We start from the raw sequence: 21088 nt of genomic DNA on the forward strand, positions 1-21088 counted from the left end.
CCTTATTGTGGGTCAGTTTAAAATGTCAAAATAATACAGTAATATCACATGTAAGTATTTATTAGACTGGATATATAGCTGCACATTGTGCAGTTTGCCTCTAGTTGGATATACTACAGATATTGCTGGTTTAAATGCACAAGATAAACAAGGGTGAGCGTGTTGATTCTTCACTATGTTGCCTAAAAAGGAAAAGTCACTTAACTGAATATTTTTACCACCTGTGCTCATAAGATGTATTGAGAGTCAATCACTGACAGGGCAAATGCATTTATTATTTAGTAAGTAAGACAGATACATGAACTATAAGCAAAGCATATAGTGTCAACTTAATATAATATTTGATCTGCAGCATCTAAAGTATCACACTTTTACTCAAGGGAAACACTGACAATGCAGATAATCTAGCTAGTCGAGGTAATACATAGTGAGAATGATACCATCTACAAAAATGCAGTTTTCTCCACAGCTAGCGATGGCTGGTGTTAAATACGCTGCACCATGGTTGATAAATCATTTATAGTCATTTATAGTTGAATCAGCCATTCAGCAACTAATTACCAGCTCACAGGACCACACACAACCTGGTTCGGATGTGTTTGCTTTGATTGTTGGTTTCCACAGCACCGGTAATCAACTGTTGTTCCTCTGCGTCCACATGGCTGTCACTGTCTAAGCCATCCATATTTGTTTCTGTGAATTTGACTTCTGTTTGTCCAAATTCATCTGTATCTTTTAACTGGTCTAGAGGTCCATCTTCTGATTGATCATCAGTGTGCAGGCTTCTGTAGCTCTCTGAGTCCAGGGGCTTGATGGCTGGGCAGGTCTGGGGTTCAGACATATGTGATGACAGCGGGGGTTCACTCAGGCTGTCCACATATTTCATAGGGATCAAGTAAAGGTCATCCCTGCGCTGCCTCTGTAAAGCTACGACAGAGGAAAAAAAGTGAGCGAGATAGGGAAAGAGATTGATGTATAGCTGATAAAGGCTGCAGAACATTAAATACCAAACAATTGGCAATTTAAAGGACAGAGTAAATCACTAGATGTAAAATTAGAAGAATTTGTCAGACAGCAAACAAACCTGGTCTATGGAGACCTGGCAGGTAGTTCATCTGGCTGTCCTGCTGTCCAGTCTCTAGGTCTGAGAGACCCAGAATCTGCTGCTCGCTGACTCTTGTGTTCCTTTCAAGAAAGTAAGTGGTCATTCTGCCCTTCCCCTTTACCTCGATCTCCCCTCGCTTCTGGATGACAAAACCTTTATTCTTCAAAACCCTGGGAAATGTGGACAGATGATGTGGAAATCAGAAAGACGACATCACAGGGTTCGTGGTACACGTCGAAGTGTGTATGAATGCGTGTGTTTTCATGCAAGAATATGTGTGCGTCCTCACTGGTAGACGGTTGGGCTCAAATGGATCTTGTTGGGGAGGCCGTGACTCTCCATGCGAGATGCGGTGTTGACTGTGTCTCCAAACAGACAGTAGCGAGGCATCTTCTCCCCAACTACACCTGCCAGTACAGGACCACTGTGGAGACCCACACGGATCTACAGAAATACAACAAGCCGTATAACAGATGCTGCGTTAGGACAGAACAGAACAAAGCACATTTCAACACAAGCATAAAAGCAAAAAAATATTTTGGTTTAATCCATGACACACACACATTTGCAGAGGTGGAAAAAGTATTCAAATCATTTACTTAAGTAAAGTAGTACCACACTAATACCACACTATAAAAATACTTCATTACAAGTAAAACCGAAGTACAGAATTAGAAACAAAATGTACTTAAAGTATCAAAAGTAAAAGCACTCATTATGCAGAATGATCCCTGTCAGTTTTATAGGGATTTTATATAACTGGATCATTAGCATTGATTTATCAATATGTAAGCAGTACTTTAATGTTGTAGTTGGTCAACGTGGAGCTAATTTTGTCAATTTCATATGGTGTTGGATAGTTTAATCTGTAATAATACATTATAAATTATTTGATGATCAGATGTTTTGTGTGTAAAATCGTAATCTGCAAATGAACTATGGACCATATCTGATAAATAAATGTAGTGGAGTAAAAAGTACAATATTTCCCTCTGAAATGTAGTCCAGTAGATGTATAAAGCATCATAAAATGGAAATACACAAATAGAAGTACCTTAAATTTATACTTGAGTACAGTACTTGAGTAAATGTACTTGAGTAAGTGTTACTTTCCACCACTGTGTATTTGAGAAATGCAGTACAAACATTCTTGCACCTGAATGGGTCCTCCTGTGACAGGGTTAATAACCTCCCTGGCAGCCAAGATCATACCCAGGGCGAAGTTGGCCACCCTTTCAGCATGGCTGGAAACAGGTATGGGCACCCCACCTACCACCATATAGGCGTCCCCTATGGTCTCAACCTGGGAAATACCAAATAAATACACTGACATTGTCAAATTCACTCAGATCAAATGACACAAATCAAACGTGACTTAAAATCTTTCCACTAAATTTCTTCCCTCCCTTCTTTCTTCCATTCCTGAGGTAAAAACAAACTTACAAATGATTGTTCTTTTAATATCTGTGTCGAAAGGTTCAATCTGTTGTGTGTGTACCTTGTAAACATTGTGCACAGTTGTCAGTCGGTCAAATCGGAGGTACATGGAGTTAAGCATAAGGATTATTTGGATGGGTTCACACAGGGAGCAGATATTAGTGAAGGTCACCACGTCACTGAACAGTATGGTGCACTCTTTAAATTCTCCTATAGGACACACAAACACATACATCAAGACAAAAAGCAGTCATAATAGACACAGTCATACACACAAACACTCTTTATTCAGTATTTATAGCATTTGCATTCCGTTAACCTGCTTCTACTGTCTTGCCCTCCTTCAGCTGGTTGGCGACATGCTTGGGCAGCATGGCGTACAGCAAGTTCTCCGTCTTCCTCCTCTCCTCCTCCAGGTGCTGAGACAGGAGGCGGAGCTCCTCTTTCTTCCTCTCCAACTGATTGGACAGCTCCATCTCAGCAAGTCGCTGCTGATTGAGCAGGATGAGGTCGCGAGTGACGTCATGGGGTGCGATGTCAGAAATGTGCATGTCCCTCTCCTCCAGCTCCTGCAGGCTTCTCAGCAGAGGAGAAGCTTGATAGAGCATACAGTCCATAGAGGGCATCCAGATCATCTGACCTACGTGGAGCAAACATACATACTTCTTCTATCTGATTAAGGTAGACAATGTATAGTTTGGGATTTTTGTTCCCCTTTACCCCTGAGCTGCAGCATGGGCCTGTCCTTCCATGCTTCAGGCATCATGTCCCTGTGTGTCTGCAGGACAAAGTGGCTGTTGATGAACTTCCTGATGCTGGAGATGGTGAAGGTGACTTCAGGATGCACAATGGTGAAGTAAAGGTCCAGATGGATGCCCATCGTCTGGAGCCCAGGGACGATCCTCTGGAGGTTCACCCCTGCCTGATGCACCACCAGCTGCCTCAGACACCACCAGGATCACTCCAGTTAATTTAACATGATCCAGTTACTCACGAATGACATATTTTCAGATAGGTTTCTGTGGTCCACAGACATGAGAATTCACAAAGCCCTTCTAATATACTGTATTTGTATTTTGAACGTGTACCTGCTCATCGAAGACTATATGGAAAGGGAAAGCATGGCAGAAAGTCCTCAGATCAATGTTAAGGGATGTGGGGTACACTGGCTCAAAACCCCTCAACAGTTTGCCTGTAAAGTGAGACAAGTGGTTGCAAATGAAGGTACCTGCAGGTATGTGTCTCATGTTGGCGGCCTTGGGTACAATTAATTAAACTTTCAAGTTCTGATGATGTCTCTGACTACTGGCTCAACCTGTTGCTCCAAGGTTTGTATGTATGTTTATGGGTGTCTGTACTGTACCTTTCCCAAGGCGAACCAGCCCCCTAATTGTCTCCCAGTGACTCCTGTGCATGGAGAAACTGACACTGGATCCCTTTTGATGAAGGGGCTGAGGACACAGAGTAAACAGTTGGAATGTCACTATAATCAGTAGCCTAATATGTTTATTGTTATGGCTTATTTTCTCTTCGCCCCTACACAGTTTATATGTAGCTCTACAAAATGCTTTTTTTTTATACATACAGCTTGTAGCACAGATCATTAATCTAACCTCTTCAATCCAGATCATGGCATTACATCGGTTAGCCAAAGGCTGGAGAGATTGGGTTCTTGTAAAAGACCCAGTTTTACTGCTGACCACACTGGACTGAGCAGAAACAGCTGGCCACTGTGTCACCAGGAAAACCACATGCTCTTTCTTCCCAGTTCTCTCCAGCTCCTCTAGCTGGTTGACGATCTCCATCGTTATCTCACTGTTAAAAAAATCTTTAGCAACAGCTCCAATGATACCTGCAAAAGAGAGTGAGAGTGATTATATGCCATTGCTCACAATTCAATTTCACTGATCAGAAAGTTAATCAAATAGGCTAGTGGCAAAATTCTGAGAATAATACAAAAGGACATAGATAAAACTGGCATTTATTCTAGAGGAAGTGTTTTCAATTACCAGGAACAATGTGGCAGAGTCCTCTGCGGTCTGAATAATAGTGGAGAAGCATGGTACCATCACGGTTCCTCTCCACCCGAAATGATGGCGCATTCATTTCCTGCAAGAATTAAATAATGAATTAGAAATCACAGTTTTCTCCATAAAATAATTAATACAAGATAAAAAAGACCGCATGAATAGGCATGGGAGCAGGCACCTTGTAGGAGAGGGAGAGGTAGCTATGAAGTGCATCCAAATTCTCTGTGAATTCAACTAAATTTCCTCCTAGAGTCCGCAGCATGTGATCATAGCCTGAGCGTTTGCAAAACTCAAAGAAATATTCTCCAAACTGCCTCAAGACAACCTCTGGCTTCACTCCTGCCAAAAAGAAGCAAAATCAACACAAAAGCACAATAATATATGACAAGCAAAATGATTCATTTTGATTTATTTTTCATTTTAAACTGACCAATATTTCTGAAACATGAACACACATGGTACTTAGTTTACCTAGAAGCTTGCAGGCTTCTGCTACTAACTGCATAGTGATTTCATCTTTATAGACTTCATATGTCAGGAAGGTATCCTGAACTCCAGCTTCATCCCTGTACATGATGGTGATGATTTTGGGAAAAGAGTGGATCTATTGTTTTTGTGTTTATGATAAAGAGGATAAAAACTGAAGAAGACATATGTTGATTTGAAAAAAAAAAACCAACCTCTAAAAGTAGGTGTTTTGTAGTGCTAAGCTAATAAATAATTCACTTCAACTGCATATTCTTCTCTTTTTGTTTTTCTCCAAACAGATTTTGTAGGCTTTAACTGGCTTTCTTGAGATTCATAATTTCAGCCTAATGCATTAATTATTGGCTACACAAAGTAATTGGCATTGATATTTTGTAAGCCTCGTAAAAAAAATAAATAAATCTGTAAATACAGTAAATAGAAATGTTATTTTACCTGAGCTTGACCCACGTCTCCTCGCCAAACTTTTCAACTACCAGCGATTTCAAACAGGTGTTAATAAATCCATACTGTCGAGGACAAATACATGAATGTACAGAAAAGCTTTCAAATACGGGCTCTGGGGAAACAAGTTAGGCAATGTATAAAGCAACCAAAAGAAAACAAACTCCGTAAAAGCAGCGTAGCCTACCATATCTTTGACAAGTTTAAAGCACAGTTTGTCCACCAGACTCCTTTAGAGCATCCTCGTGCTCGCTGTGTCCGCCATAAGTCCAGCCATAAACCTTAGATGATGTCTCTACCGACTGTAAAAAAACAAAACAAAACCCCAACGCTTTTCAAACGTTACCTTCACTTCACCTGGTTCACCGTCTCCACCGCAGCCTCTCTCCTCTGCTGTCCGCTGTGTGTGTGTGTGTGTGTGTAGGAGCTGAGCCCCGCCCTCGGTCAAACACGCACAGGAGAGGACAGAGAAGCAGCAGCAGCAACCATTAAAATATTAATTCAGTTAATTTTGCCACGGCTGCGCTCCTAACTGTAATGGGTTCTTCCTTGGCCTATGCTACACCTTTACACCAAGTTTCATGAACATCGGGCCTGTAGTTTTTCAGCAATCCTGCAATCCAATCAAACAAACGGCACCGAAAACATCACCTTAACCATCAGGGAGACCGGGGTTGGTTGACAACAGGGGTTGGTTGGCACGCAGCTTTTTTCTGGTCCTTTGAAGGTCACAGAAACACAAATGTAACATCAAAATGTTTGTTTACTTGCACTCATCTACTTTGTTAAAACATCTGAAAGTTACAAACCTTAATGGTGAGGATATCATTTCAGTTTTATAGTAGCCTATGCCCATCGAAAGTCAAAAAGTGGTCTGTGGATTAAACGTAGAGATATTGAAAATGTGTTCAGTCTTGTTAATAGACAGGAATCGGCTACATTTTGATGTAGCTCTTTTTTGAGTAATGGTAGCTGGCTAACATAATTTCATCACAAAGTTGTGCCAACCAACCCCGGTCTCCCCTAATTATAGGCTGTAAGATACTAGTTCTTTCAAATGTGGGCAAATAAAATTATTTAGGGGTTATTTGATGTACAAGAGCCCATAAGGACAGTTTTAAGCTGCGAGGTCAATACAGGGCTCATACATTTATAAATTTAAAACATATATTCTCAAAATGTAGGCCTACGTGGTTCAAAATCTATTTAGGTTAAGCCTGAAGATTGTGGTAAAACATTGCTGATCATTTGTTTTAAGGTCGTCATAATCTTGTTCTGGTCTGATGTCTCCTGACGTCATGGACGGCGATCCACGTTACCAGCATCAAAGGTGGATAAGACAAGTCTGTCAAAGAGGAGAGCCCAACAGCACCAGTTCAATTGCAGCACAGCAGGGTCCTGGTACAAGAGCACAGCGGATCATTGGAATATCTTGAAAAATAAAAACCCAAGTACTGTGCCAAGGCTGGTTGCCAAAATGCATTTGTCACCAAAACGAACAAAACAGTAGCCTACTGGTAGTCATATGCAAACTTAAATACTTTATTTTTCAGAGAAATACGTTTTCACTCAAAAATAGGTTACCCATAATTGTCAAAAAACAACAAAATCATATCATATACTTGTAGAAATAATTAAAAATATTCTGATCATAACACACAGCAAATGCGTGCATATACACACATATTAAGAATCTGCATTATAACACATTAAGGGGATTCAGTCATTTTAACCACAGCATGATATACATATTTTCAAGTCCTTCAGCACATCATTAGGCTAATCAAATTGCAAAAATATGTATCAAACTATTTCATCTCTGCAGTTTCTTTACACTACCACTGGCTGCTGCATCTGCTTTATGAATATTATCTTTAACTATTAAGCAATCCAGGAATGTTTTGGCACCATGACATTTTGGCTTTGTTACAAAAAACAAATAACAAGAAGAAAGAAATATGATAATTTTTTACTTTATGGGACTCATTTATGTCCAGGTTGTCCATTACTGTTAAATTTGTTTCCATGCCCAGAAACCTACATGAAAAACTAAAATGAAATTTAAAAATGTAAATATCTTTCCCAGCACTCATCAGATCTTTAATAATACAGATAACTAAGCTGTGGTTATGAGCTTTCATGCCCTCTGCTGGTAAAATACTTAAACATCAAGTAAAAAACAAAAAGAAAAAAACAAACAAACAAACAAAAAAAAAAACTGATCCAGGCAGATGTTTGAGCCAACATGCTCCATGAACAAAAATACAGTTTCTTTAATGGTATTTCTAAAGAATAAGTCAATTATCAATTAAAGCCCTCTCTTTAAAACAGTCATTTGACACCAAGATGACTAGTCAGACAACAAATTTACTTGTTTTGATAAAATGCACTTCTGGTGGACTGGTAGAGAAAACTTAGTTCTGGTTTAAAACACACAGTCTTTTTTTAGATGTGTTACAATGTTCGTAATACAGTAAAAATTGTTTTTTTTTTCTCAATGGATCATAGGTAATACGTTCATGAACAGACACTTGTTTTAGATAGGCTGATCTGCGATATTCTGTAGTGATCATCAGTCAGTTGCTTTGTTGATGCTGAAATAATGGTCATAGGTAGGTAGATAGCACCAACAAGATTAACCTAATGTGCTGTGTCCATGTCCTGGTGGGTTTCAGGTCCGTAATGAGGTCTGCAGAGCCTTCATGTCCCTCAGCAGCCTCAGGTTCTTCTTGCTTCTCTCTCCTGGTCTGACTTTGACTGCTCCAGTAGAGCGACCTCTAGTGGACACTGTGGTACTAACTCTCACCTCATTCCCACTGCTCCTCCTAGAAGTAGCCTCCTTTCTTAACTTCTTTATCTAGAGGAGAGACAAGAAAAGGCAAAAGGCAGGAGTCACCAAACTTTTGCAGTGTGGTTGTGTGTGAAATGAATTGTTTTTGTGTGAGAACCTACCTGTGTTTTGTGTTTGTAGAGCTTACTGATCTGCTCTCCTTTCCTCTCCATTTTCAGCAGCAGCCTCTCTTGCTCCCTCTGAAGTTCTTTTCTTTCCTGTTCAGAAACACTGACCTCCACCTGCCTCATCAACTCGTCCTGCTCCCTGCAAACACACACATGCACACATAGAGAAATCAAATGTAACACTATTCTAAGGAATTCACTCCTTATAGAGCTCAGATGCGACCACACTCACAAGCTCATGAGTCGCAGCTCCTCCTGTAGTGCTTGCAGCAGCTCTGATAGCTCCTCCCCACAAGCGGAGGAGGAAGAAGAGGAACTGTCTGAATGCCTGCGACTACCTGTCTCATAACTGTTAGAGAGGACATGGCTGTTGCATAGGTGTGGCTGGTGTCGCTTCAGAAGAGACAAAACTGACTGGACGTTTGCTCGGACTGAGTGGCTGCAGCCTACTGACTGAAAGTCAGGCAGGAAAGGAGAAGGAGAGTCGGTGTAAGGGAAGTGCAGCATTAAAAACTAAATATCGTTTTATTCCAACGCTAAAACCACCACTGCGTGCATGCCCATACTACCGTTCCAGCAACAAAAGGTACATCTCTGAGGCTCAGTCTATAGTGTGGCTGTGTGTATGACGACTGCTGTGGTGAAGATTTCTGGAAAGAGAAAATCAACATAAATAACAGTAAGATCCACAGGAAAATGCTAAGTTGGGAGTATGAAGTAGGTCTGCAACTAAGGACTGTTTTTATTATCAGTTAATTGATCAGATTTTTAATTTGATCAGTTACGGTTCAAAATATTTAACTGACCAAAAAATATCAATTTTATATTGACACAAGTGGAGAAAAGAAAGCAATTCTTATTAAAACGTTGGGTGCTTTTTTGAGAAACAAAGGCAGAGATCCATTCATTTTATGCTATTTTAAGAATTTAACAGGATATCCTAACGAATGCACTTACATTTCTTCCTACTTGATTCAACATGACATTCACAGATGTACTAACACTGTAGAGAAGTACTCGACTGCAGCTGTCTTGTTACATTGCTTCAAACATCTACTTATAAAGAGGGAAAGAAACATTCTCAGTGTGCTCAAACAGAAGTAACACCTTGATCCGCCCCTGTGAAAGTCTTTACCTTTGAATTGGACTTCTTCTCTTTGGACTGTCTGGTGGACAGGCAAGGTGACACTGACTGCAGCAGTATCCTATTGGCCTCCAAACCTGTCTGTAGCTGAGGAATGTGGAAATTTCAACATTTACATTTAGCATACAGTATGTATAACAATAGACTAAGCTTATAAGACACATTACCAGCTGTCAATACTGAGTGCAAGCTAGCGTAGCTAAAGAGAAACACAAATCAAAGCCTTGTTACCTGATTGGCCTTATCCTGGACCAGCTTTCTCTGGTGCTCCTCCTCCTGTAGTTTCATATCCAGCTCCAGAATCTTCATCTGACATATTCAGACAAACACAATCATCATTATTGTGGTAATAATCATAAGAGAATTTAAGTGTTTTTTTCCTCTTGTCACTACCAACTTGAGATTAAAAGACAAGTTAGCTTTCCAACATCATTCTGGTTTAGTTAGACGATACATTAAATATTTGAGTTGACAGAATGACAGAATTTCAGTCACTCTATTGATGTGTGATTTTAAGTTAAAATCAGAGTCACCACCCAGGCTTGTAACTTCTGAACTGATCTGAGGAACCAGAGCTAAATCAGTGTTGAACCTACCGGATTTGGTTTGTGACCCTTTAGAACTAATCATTGTCTACTTGTGACCCCTCATCACAGGTTTATGGTCTTTGTGTGGACATAAGTTGCGAGCAGTTTAACCAAACAGTGACTTTTCCCAGACTGAGACCTGAAGAGGTAAACGTATTCAGCATTTCACAAGGAAAAAGAAATAAATTATGTTTTATTTCGTTTTCTTACCCCTTTAATTAACTTGTGACTTCCTCAAGATGTATCTTGGGAACCCATGTGGCGGTCCGGACCCCCCAGAGTGGGAACCACAGCCCTAAATTCTTGGATAATGTATGTCTTTTGGCCATGGGGTCAAGCTTAGTTATGGTCAGCAACTACTCTTACTGACATGTCACTGTGTCTTTGTGTGTACCTCGGCGTTGTTTTGTGTGCGTGTCAGCCGAAGACACTCCTGCTCCAGTCGCTCCAGCTTCTCCAACTGGGCATGCTCAGACACTGTGTCAGACTGCTGATCAGCTGACTTGGCTGTCTCCATGGAAACCTGAAAGTGTAGAGAACAATTAATACAGTTCTACCCATCTCCTCACTCACACATCAGAGGCTTTTACTCAGAAACATTGCATTTATGCAGGAGTGTTTTTAGTGTATTTTTAAGTCTTAGTGTCTATATCACATCCTATGACACTAAGGAACACTGGGTTAACCTGCTGTTTGAGCAGGCTGGTCCTGTCTGCCTTGGCATTGCGCAACATCCTCCTCATGTGATCCAGCTGTCGCTCCAGCTTCACACAGCGAGACTCTGCAGCAGCCAGGTGGGTGATCAACACTGTGGAGAAGAACAATGAGATACCATAAGATACAAAAAAGAAGAGATAAAAAGTAAAAATAAATAAAGTCAGGTAAAAAGTTATTATATCTCATTCATACACCCACCTTGGTTGCAGTTGGACTGGCCACTCATCTCTCTTTCTGTGTCTGTCTGATCATTTAAGAGTCTCTGTGTGACTTTATTGCTCTGCAGATGTGTGTGTGATGCATCTTTCCCCATAGTGTGCATACTGAGCGCTGTATGTCCTTTCTCCAATTCCAACCTCCTGATCTTCTCCTGGAGGTTCCTCAAGGCAGATAAGATCGCTACACATGCCCACACACACACACACACACACACACACACACACACGGATTGTGTGTGAGAGATTAGATGCAAGAATGTGATGCATATTGGGATATACTGATAGATTTCAAACATATTTAGGGCATGATTATAGTCATGGTGTAATAAGATATGATTTTTAGGTTTGGAGAGAAGAATAGGAGGGTAGGAAATGAGCTTAGGGTAATTTGAAAGAATGAATAGATGTCAGTGCAGTTGAGACATTCAAGTTGTGCGGCATCATGTTGCACATGCTGTAACCATGGAGCTCTGAAACACCACAATACCTGAATGGTAACTCTGTAAAGGGAAAAGAACCCACCCACCCTCCCACACACACACACACACCCTCCCACACACACACACCCTCCCACACACACACACACACAGATGCACAAATTAAAGTTACCTGCACTACTGGTCTCTGGGAATGCCTTGCCAGGTGATGATGGGCGACATGACTGATGTGTGCGTGTTTGAGGTGTGTGATGCACAAGTGTGTCGATGAAGGGACGGTGAACAGGATACTCTTTATAAGATGGGAGTGACAGGCTGTCAGATACTACTCCGCTGGGTGGTGGTGGTGGACAGAACACCTGCAGAAAAACAGCATCCACAATATCTGGCGAATATTGTAGATATATACAGTATATCTTCAATACTGATACCCACAATACATCACTGTAATGGAGATATTGTAGTGGCCATCTCAGCATGAGCAATAACCAGAAAATTAAGTACAGAAAATGAAATAAATATGAGCTAAAGCCTTAAATTCATGCGTTAACTGAACTTAATGTTACAACATGATTTGTTTGTCCTGCTCAAGTCAAATAAAACAATTAAGGTGAAACTTTTAGGTCTGCAACATCAGCTGGTCTGAGTTGTAGCAACTGCTGCTAGGTAGCTTTCCGTATAGTCCAGCTAACTCTATGTATAATATATATGTATATGTATAACTTTATATAAACGGTGGTGAACAGTTTTTATTCTTCATTTTATGTTAAATTAGGCAAAATATAGTAACAAGCTACCTTCTCCCGCGTAGCATCTGCAGCGGGTGTTTTTGACAGAGTCTCCATTGAAATGCAGCCAATACAGTTTGCCTCGCTTGTGCTGAACCAGCGAGTAAAATATGCTAAATATGCTAATGTTAGTTTACAGTAAAACTACAGCCAATGCCTTTTTAATTACGACAGTCTGCTAGCTAAGCGCCGTCTGGAGCTGCCAGTGCTACTCTGTTGTGTAAAGAAAACATCACTTGACAAAACACATCATCCAGGGTTTCGGAGGGAATGATATATATCCCAGCCTGTCCCGTCTGGTGCTGCGCGCATACACATCAACGTTATGTTTGACAGACAGCTATACTGATGCACCTTTATGAATAAAACAAACGCATACCATTTGCTTACCGGAAATGTAGTTTTTCTTCCGCGGAGATTCTGCAGTTTTAAACGGTGGTGATTCAGAAAAAACTACAATAACTCTGAGCAATCTGTGAGGGGCGGGGAGAAGGTGTGCAAGACTTGCCGGGAATTTTATGGTGAATTTATCAATTCTGGGGCTTAAGAGGAGGTGGGTGGCATGCAATGTTTCTCCCACGTTGTAGCTTATAGCATACACAACAAATACTTATCTAACGTTTAGTATACATATTAATTGTAGATTAGACGCATCCGATATGTAAACGTAAGCTAAGTTCGTGTTAGTTAGCTAATATCGCATTGACAACTTGCACTCAAAGTTCTTCTGCAAAAGTAAAAGCTAACGTTAACTTACCATTCAGTTAACTACAAGTTACTGTTAGCTAACAGTGCGACTTTACGAACTGATTATTAGTTAGCTAGCTATCACACAATATAACACAATGTAGTGTAATGTCTCGTAAAATATATTGTTCGGTGACCCCGATTTTATTAACATCTATTAGAAACCCTGACAAAAAATGACTAATGCTTCCATGACATTTCTCATTTAGTCAAGTTCACTGTATTTACTGACTTAACCGTGATATGCGGTATTTCCTAGCTCCTGAAATACGTTATCAACATTTGTCTTAGTTGTAAGTTAGCAGCACCTGTGATATTGTTGTAGCATCTCTGAAATGTATCACAAAATCACTTCTGTGACTTTTCGACAAGAGGTCCAGGGCAAAATGTAACATTACTACATTTTCTGCAGGGAAGCCTTTTGCTGACCACCAGTCGGGTCTAAACAGCTCTCCCATCATCCCACATCATCATGTCCTCGGAGAACACCTTGTGAGTCTGTTTTATAAAGTCACATAACTTTATAACTTTAAAACCAAATATATTGTGATTGTGCTGGTTGGTTATTAACAGTGCTCCTGAAATCTCCCAATGAATAATAAATAATGTTTATATCTAGGTAATGTGTAGTGCAGTCTAATGTACAGGTATATCCAAGGTCAGGATAATCTAATGTATGAGCTGTATTTCCTTTTAATGACTGTATTGTGTGTGCGTTTTTTTTAGGGATGATGAGGATACCTTCAAGATCCTGATCGCTACAGATATTCATCTTGGTTACCTTGAGAAGGATGCTATCCGTGGCAATGACTCTTATAACACACTAAATGAGATCCTGAAATGTGCCAAGACGAATCAGGTGTGTGCAAGTTGACGAATGTGTATGTGTATGAGGGTCAGATGGATGACTCAATAGTAAATCAGATTCATATATATCTCTGTCTGCTTGAATGGATATCCCAGAGTCTACCTATTCTAAATGTCCACTGCTTTCTTTTTCCTTGTTTGTTTGCTTGCAGGTAGATTTCATCCTGCTGGGTGGTGATTTGTTCCATGAGAACAAGCCGTCACGCCGATGCCTCCACAACTGCATCACTATGCTGAGACGATACTGCATGGGAGACACACCCGTAAACTTCAACATTCTCAGTGACCAGACCGTCAACTTCAACACTACCCAGTCAGTACTGCTGTGTTTGTGTGGTCATTCTTGCAAAACATTGTATTCTTGTTGAATGAATGTTATATTAATGTTGTTATATATGTGCTGTAGGTTCCCCTGGGTTAACTATCAGGATGAAAACCTGAACATCTCTATTCCTGTGTTCAGCATTCATGGTAACCATGACGACCCAACTGGGGTGAGTTACTTCCAGCATAAAAGAAAATTATGAGACACAACACAAGATCTTAATATGCAAGTATTTGCATTTTTGTCAGTCTGTTTCGTTGTTCCTGTTTGTTTTAATGTCATGGTTACTATATTTTCCTCAAGGCTGAAGGCTTGTGTGCGTTGGATCTGCTAAGTGCTTCTGGTCTTGTCAATCACTTTGGTCACTCCCAGTCAGTGGAGAGGATAGAGATTAGTCCCATCCTCATGCAGAAAGGCAACACTAAGCTAGCCTTATATGGTCTTGGTAAGTGTGTGATTTGTGTATCACAGCGGACTAGTAATATCCATTCTTAAAATAATCTTTGTGTTCTGCTAAGATTAATAAAAGTGTTCATGTTTTGGTCTAAATTATGTATGAATGTGTGTGTAGGCTCAATCCCAGATGAGCGCTTGTACAGGATGTTTGTCAACAACCAGGTAACGATGCTTCGCCCCAAAGAAGACCAAGATGAATGGTTTAACCTCTTCACCATCCACCAGAACAGGTGTGTGCACGCATGTGTATCTTGTTGGAAAGTCTAATCCACTAGGAGGGAAGAGCTGTACATTTTAGAATAGCCACAGGAAAGGTCAGAGCATTAGAGATATATGTTGTCCACAGTGTGATACAGTACATACTGCAAATTTCCGAATCTGCGACTTAGTCCTTGGTTGTGGCAGTAAGTTTAAGAGGGTAAATAATAGGTTGGCTGCCCATGCTTCGTTCCTCGCTTAGCATGTTCTGGATGCATTGAGGTTAGTTTACCTTGAGTGCATTATCTCACAAAGTCAACCCCTGTTAGTGGTCTTGGGATTTAAACAGCTTATTTTTTCAGTATTACTCCACATCTTGTGTTTTAGTTTTGAATTGTTGTCTTTTCTGTCTATGTGTTTTCTCTAGGAGTAAGCACGGACCCACTAACTACATTCCTGAGCAGTTCCTGGATGAATTTCTTGACTTGGTGGTGTGGGGACATGAGCATGAGTGTTTGATAGCACCAACCAGAAATGAACAGCAGCTCTTCTATGTGACACAACCTGGTAGCTCTGTAGCTACCTCCCTGTCCCCTGGAGAGGCAACCAAGAAGTAAATGAACACACACACACACACACACACACACACACAATGCATAGTAAACTCCATATTCTGAGAGTGTTTTAAAGTGATGAAGTAGCCAAAACACTGTATGTGGGGACCTAGGTACATCGGGCTGTTGAGGGTGAAGGGTCGTAAGATGTACCTGCAAAAGATCCCCCTTAAGACTGTGCGTCAGTTCTTCATCCAGGATGTGGTGCTGGCTGACTACCAGGACCTCTTCACAGCTGATACACCCCAGGTCACAAAGAAAGTGGAGAACTTGTGCTATGCAAAGGTAACACTCAAAGTCACCAACAAACATACAGAGCCAGTCTTACATCTATTGCTCAGTCATCTTACCCTTCTTGCTCCTCATTTGTCGCCTTATAACTTTCTTTCTGTCTGTAACGAAAGAGTTTCCCTTCGGGGATCAATAAAGTATTTCTGCTCATTCTGTAGGTCACAGAGATGTTAGAAAAAGCTGAAAGAGAAAGACTTGGATGTCCGCTCACCCCAGAGAAACCTCTTATTCGCCTCAGGGTAAGATGGACACACTTGCAGCGTGTGTGCACACCTTCATATTCATGCTACATTCACATTCATGCATCTCTTCATTGCCTTCCCAAGGTGGACTACAGTGGAGGCTTTGAGGCGTTCAACACTTCTCGCTTCAGTCAGAAGTTTGTGGACCGTGTAGCCAACCCAAAAGACCTCATTCACTTTCTCAGACGTCGTGAGCAAAAGGAGGACATCAAAGGTCTGACACAGACTAAATACACTGGTCTTGATCTACAGTATACACCATAAAACGATGTAAAGTATTGTCTATTTGACATGTTTCAATCTTTGTGCTTTTTAGATGAGGTAAATGTTGACTACGGCAAACTGTTAAAAACCACAGCAGTTGAGGGTCTGAGAGTGGAGGATCTGGTTAAAAAGTACTTTGAGGCAGCCGAGCAGGTACTGTACACGCACAGATTTACATTCACATACATGTGGGGTGTCATAACACTTATTTTCATCTATTGTTTCTACCATGTATTCTTTTGAAACGTGCGTGCATATCTCCACAGTCAGTGCAGCTGTCCCTTCTGACCGAGCATGGCATGGGGAAGGCCATTCAGGAGTTTGTAGACAAAGATGAAAAAGGCGCCATTGAGGAGCTGATCACTTACCAGTTAGAGAAGACACAGCGCCACCTCGAGGCCAGAGGAGTAACCACAGAGCAGGATATAGACACAGAGGCAAGGGGGTGGGGCTTGCATGGGAAGTAGGACAGATGAAGTTGATGTTGTACGTCATTATAAGAGTGCATATTTTTACCTTTTCAGATCCGGCTACTCAGAGACTCCAAAAAGAACACAACTGAGGAAGACAATGAAATCAGAGAAGTAAGTAATGAATGCACACAAGCCTGAAATGCTGTATTGTCTGTTGTTTCTAACTGTGTGTGCTTTATCTCTCTCTTTCTCAGGCTATCAACAGAGCCAAAGCTCACCGTTTGGAGCGTGGCAATGAGCCTCTAGACCTGGATATATCCGATGAGCTCGCTGATGTTGCTATGGACTCTGACGAAGGCTCAGCCCCATTCCCTCCCCCCACTCGAGGCAGGGGGCGCGGAGCCCGGGGTCGTGGTGGCCGGGGAAGGGGGAAAGGTGAGTTATCATATTATCCCTTTTCAAATATGAAGGGAAAATACAGGATCACAGAGAATTACACAGTGGTAAATAGATTTTCCAAAGGTTTATTCAAGAATGTTGGCTTGGAGTGACAGGTTACACCAAACATACACAGATATACAGTGACTGCCTTCCAGACTATTGTGTTAGGGCAGTGCAGAAATATGAACAATTACCAATGCTAATGCTCTGTGTACACACTAGTTAACTGCAAATAGGGCTACACCTAACGATTATTTTTTTTATCGATTAATCTAACGATTATTTCTTTGATTAGTCGATTATTCTAATGAATAATTTATCGATTATTCTAAAGATTATTTTTTAATACTTGATTAATATAACAATTAATTTACCCAAAATAAATGTCCAAAACCTGTCTCGCTAATATTTCAATATTTTATTCAATTATTTGCTCATTATTCTGCCACAAAAAACATTTTGTCTATTGAAAATACTTTAATATTTGAAAAAATAAATTAATATATTACCCTATTTCTAGTAGATTATTTCTTATGTTACCATTTTAATTCTACTTCTAATTTTACTCACAAACTTTACACCCGCGATTCCATTTTCACGACAGCAGGTGAGCTGCGTGTGGAGGAGGCTTGTAGTTAATGACGTCGCCTGTCGAATCAATCGAAACCATCGTGGCACCAAATGACATCAGCACAACGGCATAAGTAGGTCTACATAAACAAGCGACTCTTTCTGCGTGTGTTTCTCTGCAGAGCATGTGCGACTGTCAGTAGACCACACGGGAGGGGTAGAGGGAGGGGAAATTGTGGGGGAGGTTGTAATGCTTCAGCTTGTTCTCCGGGGAATCCATGATTTGATCAGGTACAGCCATACTTCATTGCGACGCACAATATGCAAATTGACATTTTTCGTAATCGATGACGTTGATTACATCGATGAATTGTCCCAGCCCTAATTGCAAAGGAAATAAGAGAAATCAGTTAAACAGACTGTACATCTACTGTATGATGGATAGCCTAGGCCAGCAATAGATGATTTAATAGGGTAGACCTACAGTACAAGAGGTTAACTTGAAATTAACATTGATACTGCTCAGTCGCACTTCTCTTAAATTCCAGCAGAGGGAAGTCAGAACTCTTCAGACCATGTTGAACCTTTTGGTTATGAGTGTTAAAAACAGGGGGAAAAAAATCCACCATTAAGCAAAGCTCAGCGCTTATTCAAACTCAGCACCTCCTACAGCTCCTTCACAATAAAAACCTACCAGAAAACACCATTGTGACTTTCACTGTATAGGATTATGAAGGAGGGGATGAGCTACAGTTATTGGGGGTAGATTAGTTTAGTTTTATAAGTTTTACAAATATGTTATAACCAGTTAAAGTTTGTCTTCAATCTGCCTTTGGACATTTTTCACTTTTTTTCGATGGCAGAAAAGTTGCACAAGAGAACTGGCTAGACAAAGATCTAAAAGTGCTTATTGTAGTTTGTATAATCTTCGGACTGTCAACACACACAAAATAAACATCGCTCTTTGAATGGCATATGGTGCTAAAAAACAAAGGACTGTATACAGTAATGCTCGACAATTTGTGAACCCTTTAGAATTTTCTGTATTTCTGCATAAATGTGATCTCAAATGTGATCAGGTTCACAAATGTTCTAGCGGCACTGTATGATAATGTTGTGCATTGCATCGTAAATCCTTCATCTGTCCATCCAGGTGCAACTGCCTCTGAACCAAAGCCAGCTGGTCGGGGCCGTTCCCAGAAGTCCTCAGTAACAACCCAAAGCAGAAGCATTATGGAAGGTAAGAGAGTGTGAGATTATCTGTGTGTGTGATGATCTATAGACACCCAAGTTAATGTTCTGTATACAACACTAATATGCCAGACCGAGGCGTCACAGAGAATGCACAGAAATCTACGAATCTGTTTACCACTTTTCCTGCTCCTCATCCTCTTGCTTGCTTTCACCTTGACTCGTCCTTCAATGTGTCTATCTTCCCCCTTCTTTATACCTCATTCTTCAGCCTTTCAAGCTCCATCCCAGAGATCATCTTGGACTGGAGCCACCACATCTTACAAAGTAGATGAAGTAAGTCAAATGACAACACACACAGTACAGTATACAGTACAGTAAACACACACACCTCCTTATTTTTAATCTGTATGTGAACTGTACCATCCTCCAACCTTGCTTCTCATCTTTCTCCATCTCCAGGTGACCATTGATGACTCCGATGAAGATATATCTGCAATGAAAGCTACCCGACCCCCTCCAAAGTATGTTTGTTTCGGTCTACAGTGTGGTAGTCCAGTCCTTCAAGGGAGAAATTTTTTGTGACAAATAGATGTCCATACTGTGCACAGTGTGTGTATATATATACACACACACAAAGTGTGTTTTCTTTCCCTCATTCTTCCACCAGTCATATATTTTTAAACTTAGATGTTTTGTTTTTTTAAATCTGGGTCTTTCTCTTGCCTACCACAGAGCAGCATCGTCATCAACCTTCACTAAGTACAGCTCTCAGAGCCAGAGCCGGTCATCTAGAGGAGTCGCATTTGATGACAGTGATGATGATGATGAGGTAAAAAGAGATCAGAAAAATGATATAGCATGTGTCAAGAATGCTGGGGTACAGACTGTGTGATTTTTCCATTGGTAAAAAGTGACTTAACCTATAAAGTATGTAATCATATTGTTTTCTGGGAATTAAAACTGATCTGAATTCCTAATCTCTTTTAGTGTTACATTTCTAACAAAAATGTACACCCCTACACTTAATCTCACATAATTCATTTTATATTTGCTTAATAATCTTAACTATACTGAATTATCTTAACTTTTCAGTTTTCCCTGGCCAGTGTTTTAATACTTTTTCCATCTTCTCTTTTTTTCGTGATACAGGATGACCCATTCAAAGGCCCCAACCATCATACACGGAGATAACCATCGTTTATGTAACACTTGTTAATGTTGATTTTCCAAAAGATCTGTAAATGCTAATTAGCAAGTGAGCTGCTGCAGTGTTGTTCTGAAGGACTTCAAAGTGCATGTTTCAATTTTCTCAGCACCCAGTCTTCCTAATGTTGACAATAATTAATTACGTTGGTCAGCTATTGTTGCTAAGGTTAAAACTATCCAATCAATCTCTTTTGGTGAAAGGGCTATAAAGGCTATAAGGGGGCAAGGTGGAGGTGGCTCATTTGCTAGCCACCACCTGAACCTACAAACTAGTGAAGCGCATCTGCTACTATAGACGGTGTAGTCCCTCATTCGTCCAGGAGTGTTCTGTCGTAGAAAAGGTTTCAGTCGTAGTCATCTGGACACTGTTTTCAGAATCAAGACGTTTCGACTCCCATCCGGAAGTCATTCACAATTGAGAATGACTTCCGGATGGGAACCAAAACGTCTTGATTTTGAAAACAGTGTCCAGATGACTACGACTGAAACCTTTTCTACGATCTGCTACTATACATCAACATTGATCAGTGTTGGGTTATATTCAGGAAATAAATTTTTTTTTGTATATAATCAACTGTCTCTTTGTTTTTGAATTATGGTCTATGTCCCTCTCAAAGGTTGTGGCTGCAGTCATAGAAATAGCCGTGTGTTGACATAATGTGCCAGTAACAGAAGTGAAAGAGCTCACTTGGCTTTTTGTACTGGCTCTCCATCCTCTGCTGTTTCTTCACTTGAACACTTCAGACAAAAAATGACATCTATCCGCCATAGGGGAGCGTATAATAAAGTCCAAGGCATTGGGTGACAGTGGAAGAATCATGTTCAAGTGAAAAACTTGAGGGTGCAAGGAACAAGGAGAGATCAAGCTTCCAGCACATACACTTGGGAGGAATATCAAGTTGTGTCACA

General features: G+C 40.6%; 3 protein-coding genes across 7 annotated transcripts; 1 reads left to right on the forward strand and 2 right to left on the reverse strand.

Moving 5' to 3' along the window:
* Window positions 1-103: 103 nt before the first annotated feature.
* Window positions 104-6888, reverse strand: LOC122879686 (guanylate cyclase soluble subunit beta-2-like). 4 transcript variants are annotated; one of them, XM_044204148.1, is made up of 17 exons: window positions 6312-6888; window positions 6154-6221; window positions 5690-5804; window positions 5494-5567; window positions 5044-5138; window positions 4751-4911; window positions 4552-4651; window positions 4156-4394; window positions 3906-3993; window positions 3631-3734; window positions 3263-3479; window positions 2862-3182; window positions 2604-2752; window positions 2262-2408; window positions 1395-1549; window positions 1085-1275; window positions 104-927 (listed from the first exon to the last, which is right to left on the reverse strand). In XM_044204148.1, the coding sequence occupies exons 3-17, from the start codon at window positions 5690-5692 to the stop codon at window positions 566-568; spliced, it is 2406 nt and encodes an 801-aa protein (XP_044060083.1). In that variant the 5' UTR covers window positions 5693-5804; window positions 6154-6221; window positions 6312-6888; the 3' UTR covers window positions 104-565. The 4 variants fall into 4 exon arrangements, with proteins under 4 accessions (XP_044060083.1, XP_044060082.1, XP_044060085.1 ...); XM_044204147.1 differs by having other exon boundaries at window positions 5690-6221; XM_044204150.1 differs by lacking the exons at window positions 5044-5138; window positions 5690-5804 and having other exon boundaries at window positions 5849-6221.
* Window positions 6889-7023: 135 nt separating this feature from the next.
* On the reverse strand, window positions 7024-12605 carry cep57 (centrosomal protein 57). Its single transcript, XM_044204155.1, has 11 exons — window positions 12361-12605; window positions 11736-11922; window positions 11107-11307; window positions 10878-10999; window positions 10586-10714; window positions 9836-9913; window positions 9596-9691; window positions 9030-9110; window positions 8693-8913; window positions 8455-8599; window positions 7024-8359 (listed from the first exon to the last, which is right to left on the reverse strand). The coding sequence occupies exons 1-11, from the start codon at window positions 12406-12408 to the stop codon at window positions 8174-8176; spliced, it is 1494 nt and encodes a 497-aa protein (XP_044060090.1). The 5' UTR covers window positions 12409-12605; the 3' UTR covers window positions 7024-8173.
* A 220-nt stretch (window positions 12606-12825) lies between these two features.
* mre11a (MRE11 homolog A, double strand break repair nuclease) lies at window positions 12826-20749 on the forward strand. 2 transcript variants are annotated; one of them, XM_044204151.1, is made up of 20 exons: window positions 12826-12904; window positions 13511-13590; window positions 13825-13957; window positions 14118-14278; window positions 14372-14459; window positions 14594-14735; window positions 14862-14976; window positions 15372-15557; window positions 15672-15843; window positions 16008-16088; window positions 16176-16305; window positions 16408-16508; window positions 16622-16792; window positions 16880-16939; window positions 17023-17203; window positions 18933-19019; window positions 19242-19306; window positions 19433-19494; window positions 19706-19802; window positions 20123-20749. In XM_044204151.1, exons 2-20 carry the CDS (start codon window positions 13571-13573, stop codon window positions 20162-20164), a joined length of 2094 nt encoding a protein of 697 aa, XP_044060086.1. In that variant the 5' UTR covers window positions 12826-12904; window positions 13511-13570; the 3' UTR covers window positions 20165-20749. The 2 variants fall into 2 exon arrangements, with proteins under 2 accessions (XP_044060086.1, XP_044060087.1); XM_044204152.1 differs by lacking the exon at window positions 12826-12904 and adding an exon at window positions 12999-13018.
* The last annotated feature ends 339 nt before the right edge of the window (window positions 20750-21088 follow it).

The sequence above is a fragment of the Siniperca chuatsi genome, linkage group LG7 (assembly GCF_020085105.1).
Source record: "Siniperca chuatsi isolate FFG_IHB_CAS linkage group LG7, ASM2008510v1, whole genome shotgun sequence".
In the NCBI taxonomy this organism is placed as follows: Eukaryota; Metazoa; Chordata; class Actinopteri; order Centrarchiformes; family Sinipercidae; genus Siniperca; species Siniperca chuatsi.

What these genes read in the sequence shown, in the direction of transcription:
- LOC122879686 (XM_044204148.1), bottom strand. An exon ending in GAGACGTGGGTCAAGCTCAG is followed by an intron (nt 5,139 to 5,493) that starts GTAAAATAACAT and finishes CATCATGTACAG; the next exon opens with GGATGAAGCTGGAGTTCAGG. An exon ending in ATATAGTCTTCGATGAGCAG is followed by an intron (nt 3,480 to 3,630) that starts GTACACGTTCAA and finishes TGTCTGAGGCAG; the next exon opens with CTGGTGGTGCATCAGGCAGG.
- cep57 (XM_044204155.1), bottom strand. Translation starts at nt 12,408, where the DNA reads ATGGAGACTCTGTCAAAAACACCCGCTGCAGATGCTACGCGGGAGAAG. An exon ending in AGAAGAAGTCCAATTCAAAG is followed by an intron (nt 9,111 to 9,595) that starts GTAAAGACTTTC and finishes TTCTCTTTCCAG; the next exon opens with AAATCTTCACCACAGCAGTC. An exon ending in TCTACAAACACAAAACACAG is followed by an intron (nt 8,360 to 8,454) that starts GTAGGTTCTCAC and finishes TCTCTCCTCTAG; the next exon opens with ATAAAGAAGTTAAGAAAGGA.
- mre11a (XM_044204151.1), top strand. Translation starts at nt 13,571, where the DNA reads ATGTCCTCGGAGAACACCTT. An exon ending in AGAACTTGTGCTATGCAAAG is followed by an intron (nt 15,844 to 16,007) that starts GTAACACTCAAA and finishes CTCATTCTGTAG; the next exon opens with GTCACAGAGATGTTAGAAAA. An exon ending in AAGCAGAAGCATTATGGAAG is followed by an intron (nt 19,020 to 19,241) that starts GTAAGAGAGTGT and finishes CTCATTCTTCAG; the next exon opens with CCTTTCAAGCTCCATCCCAG.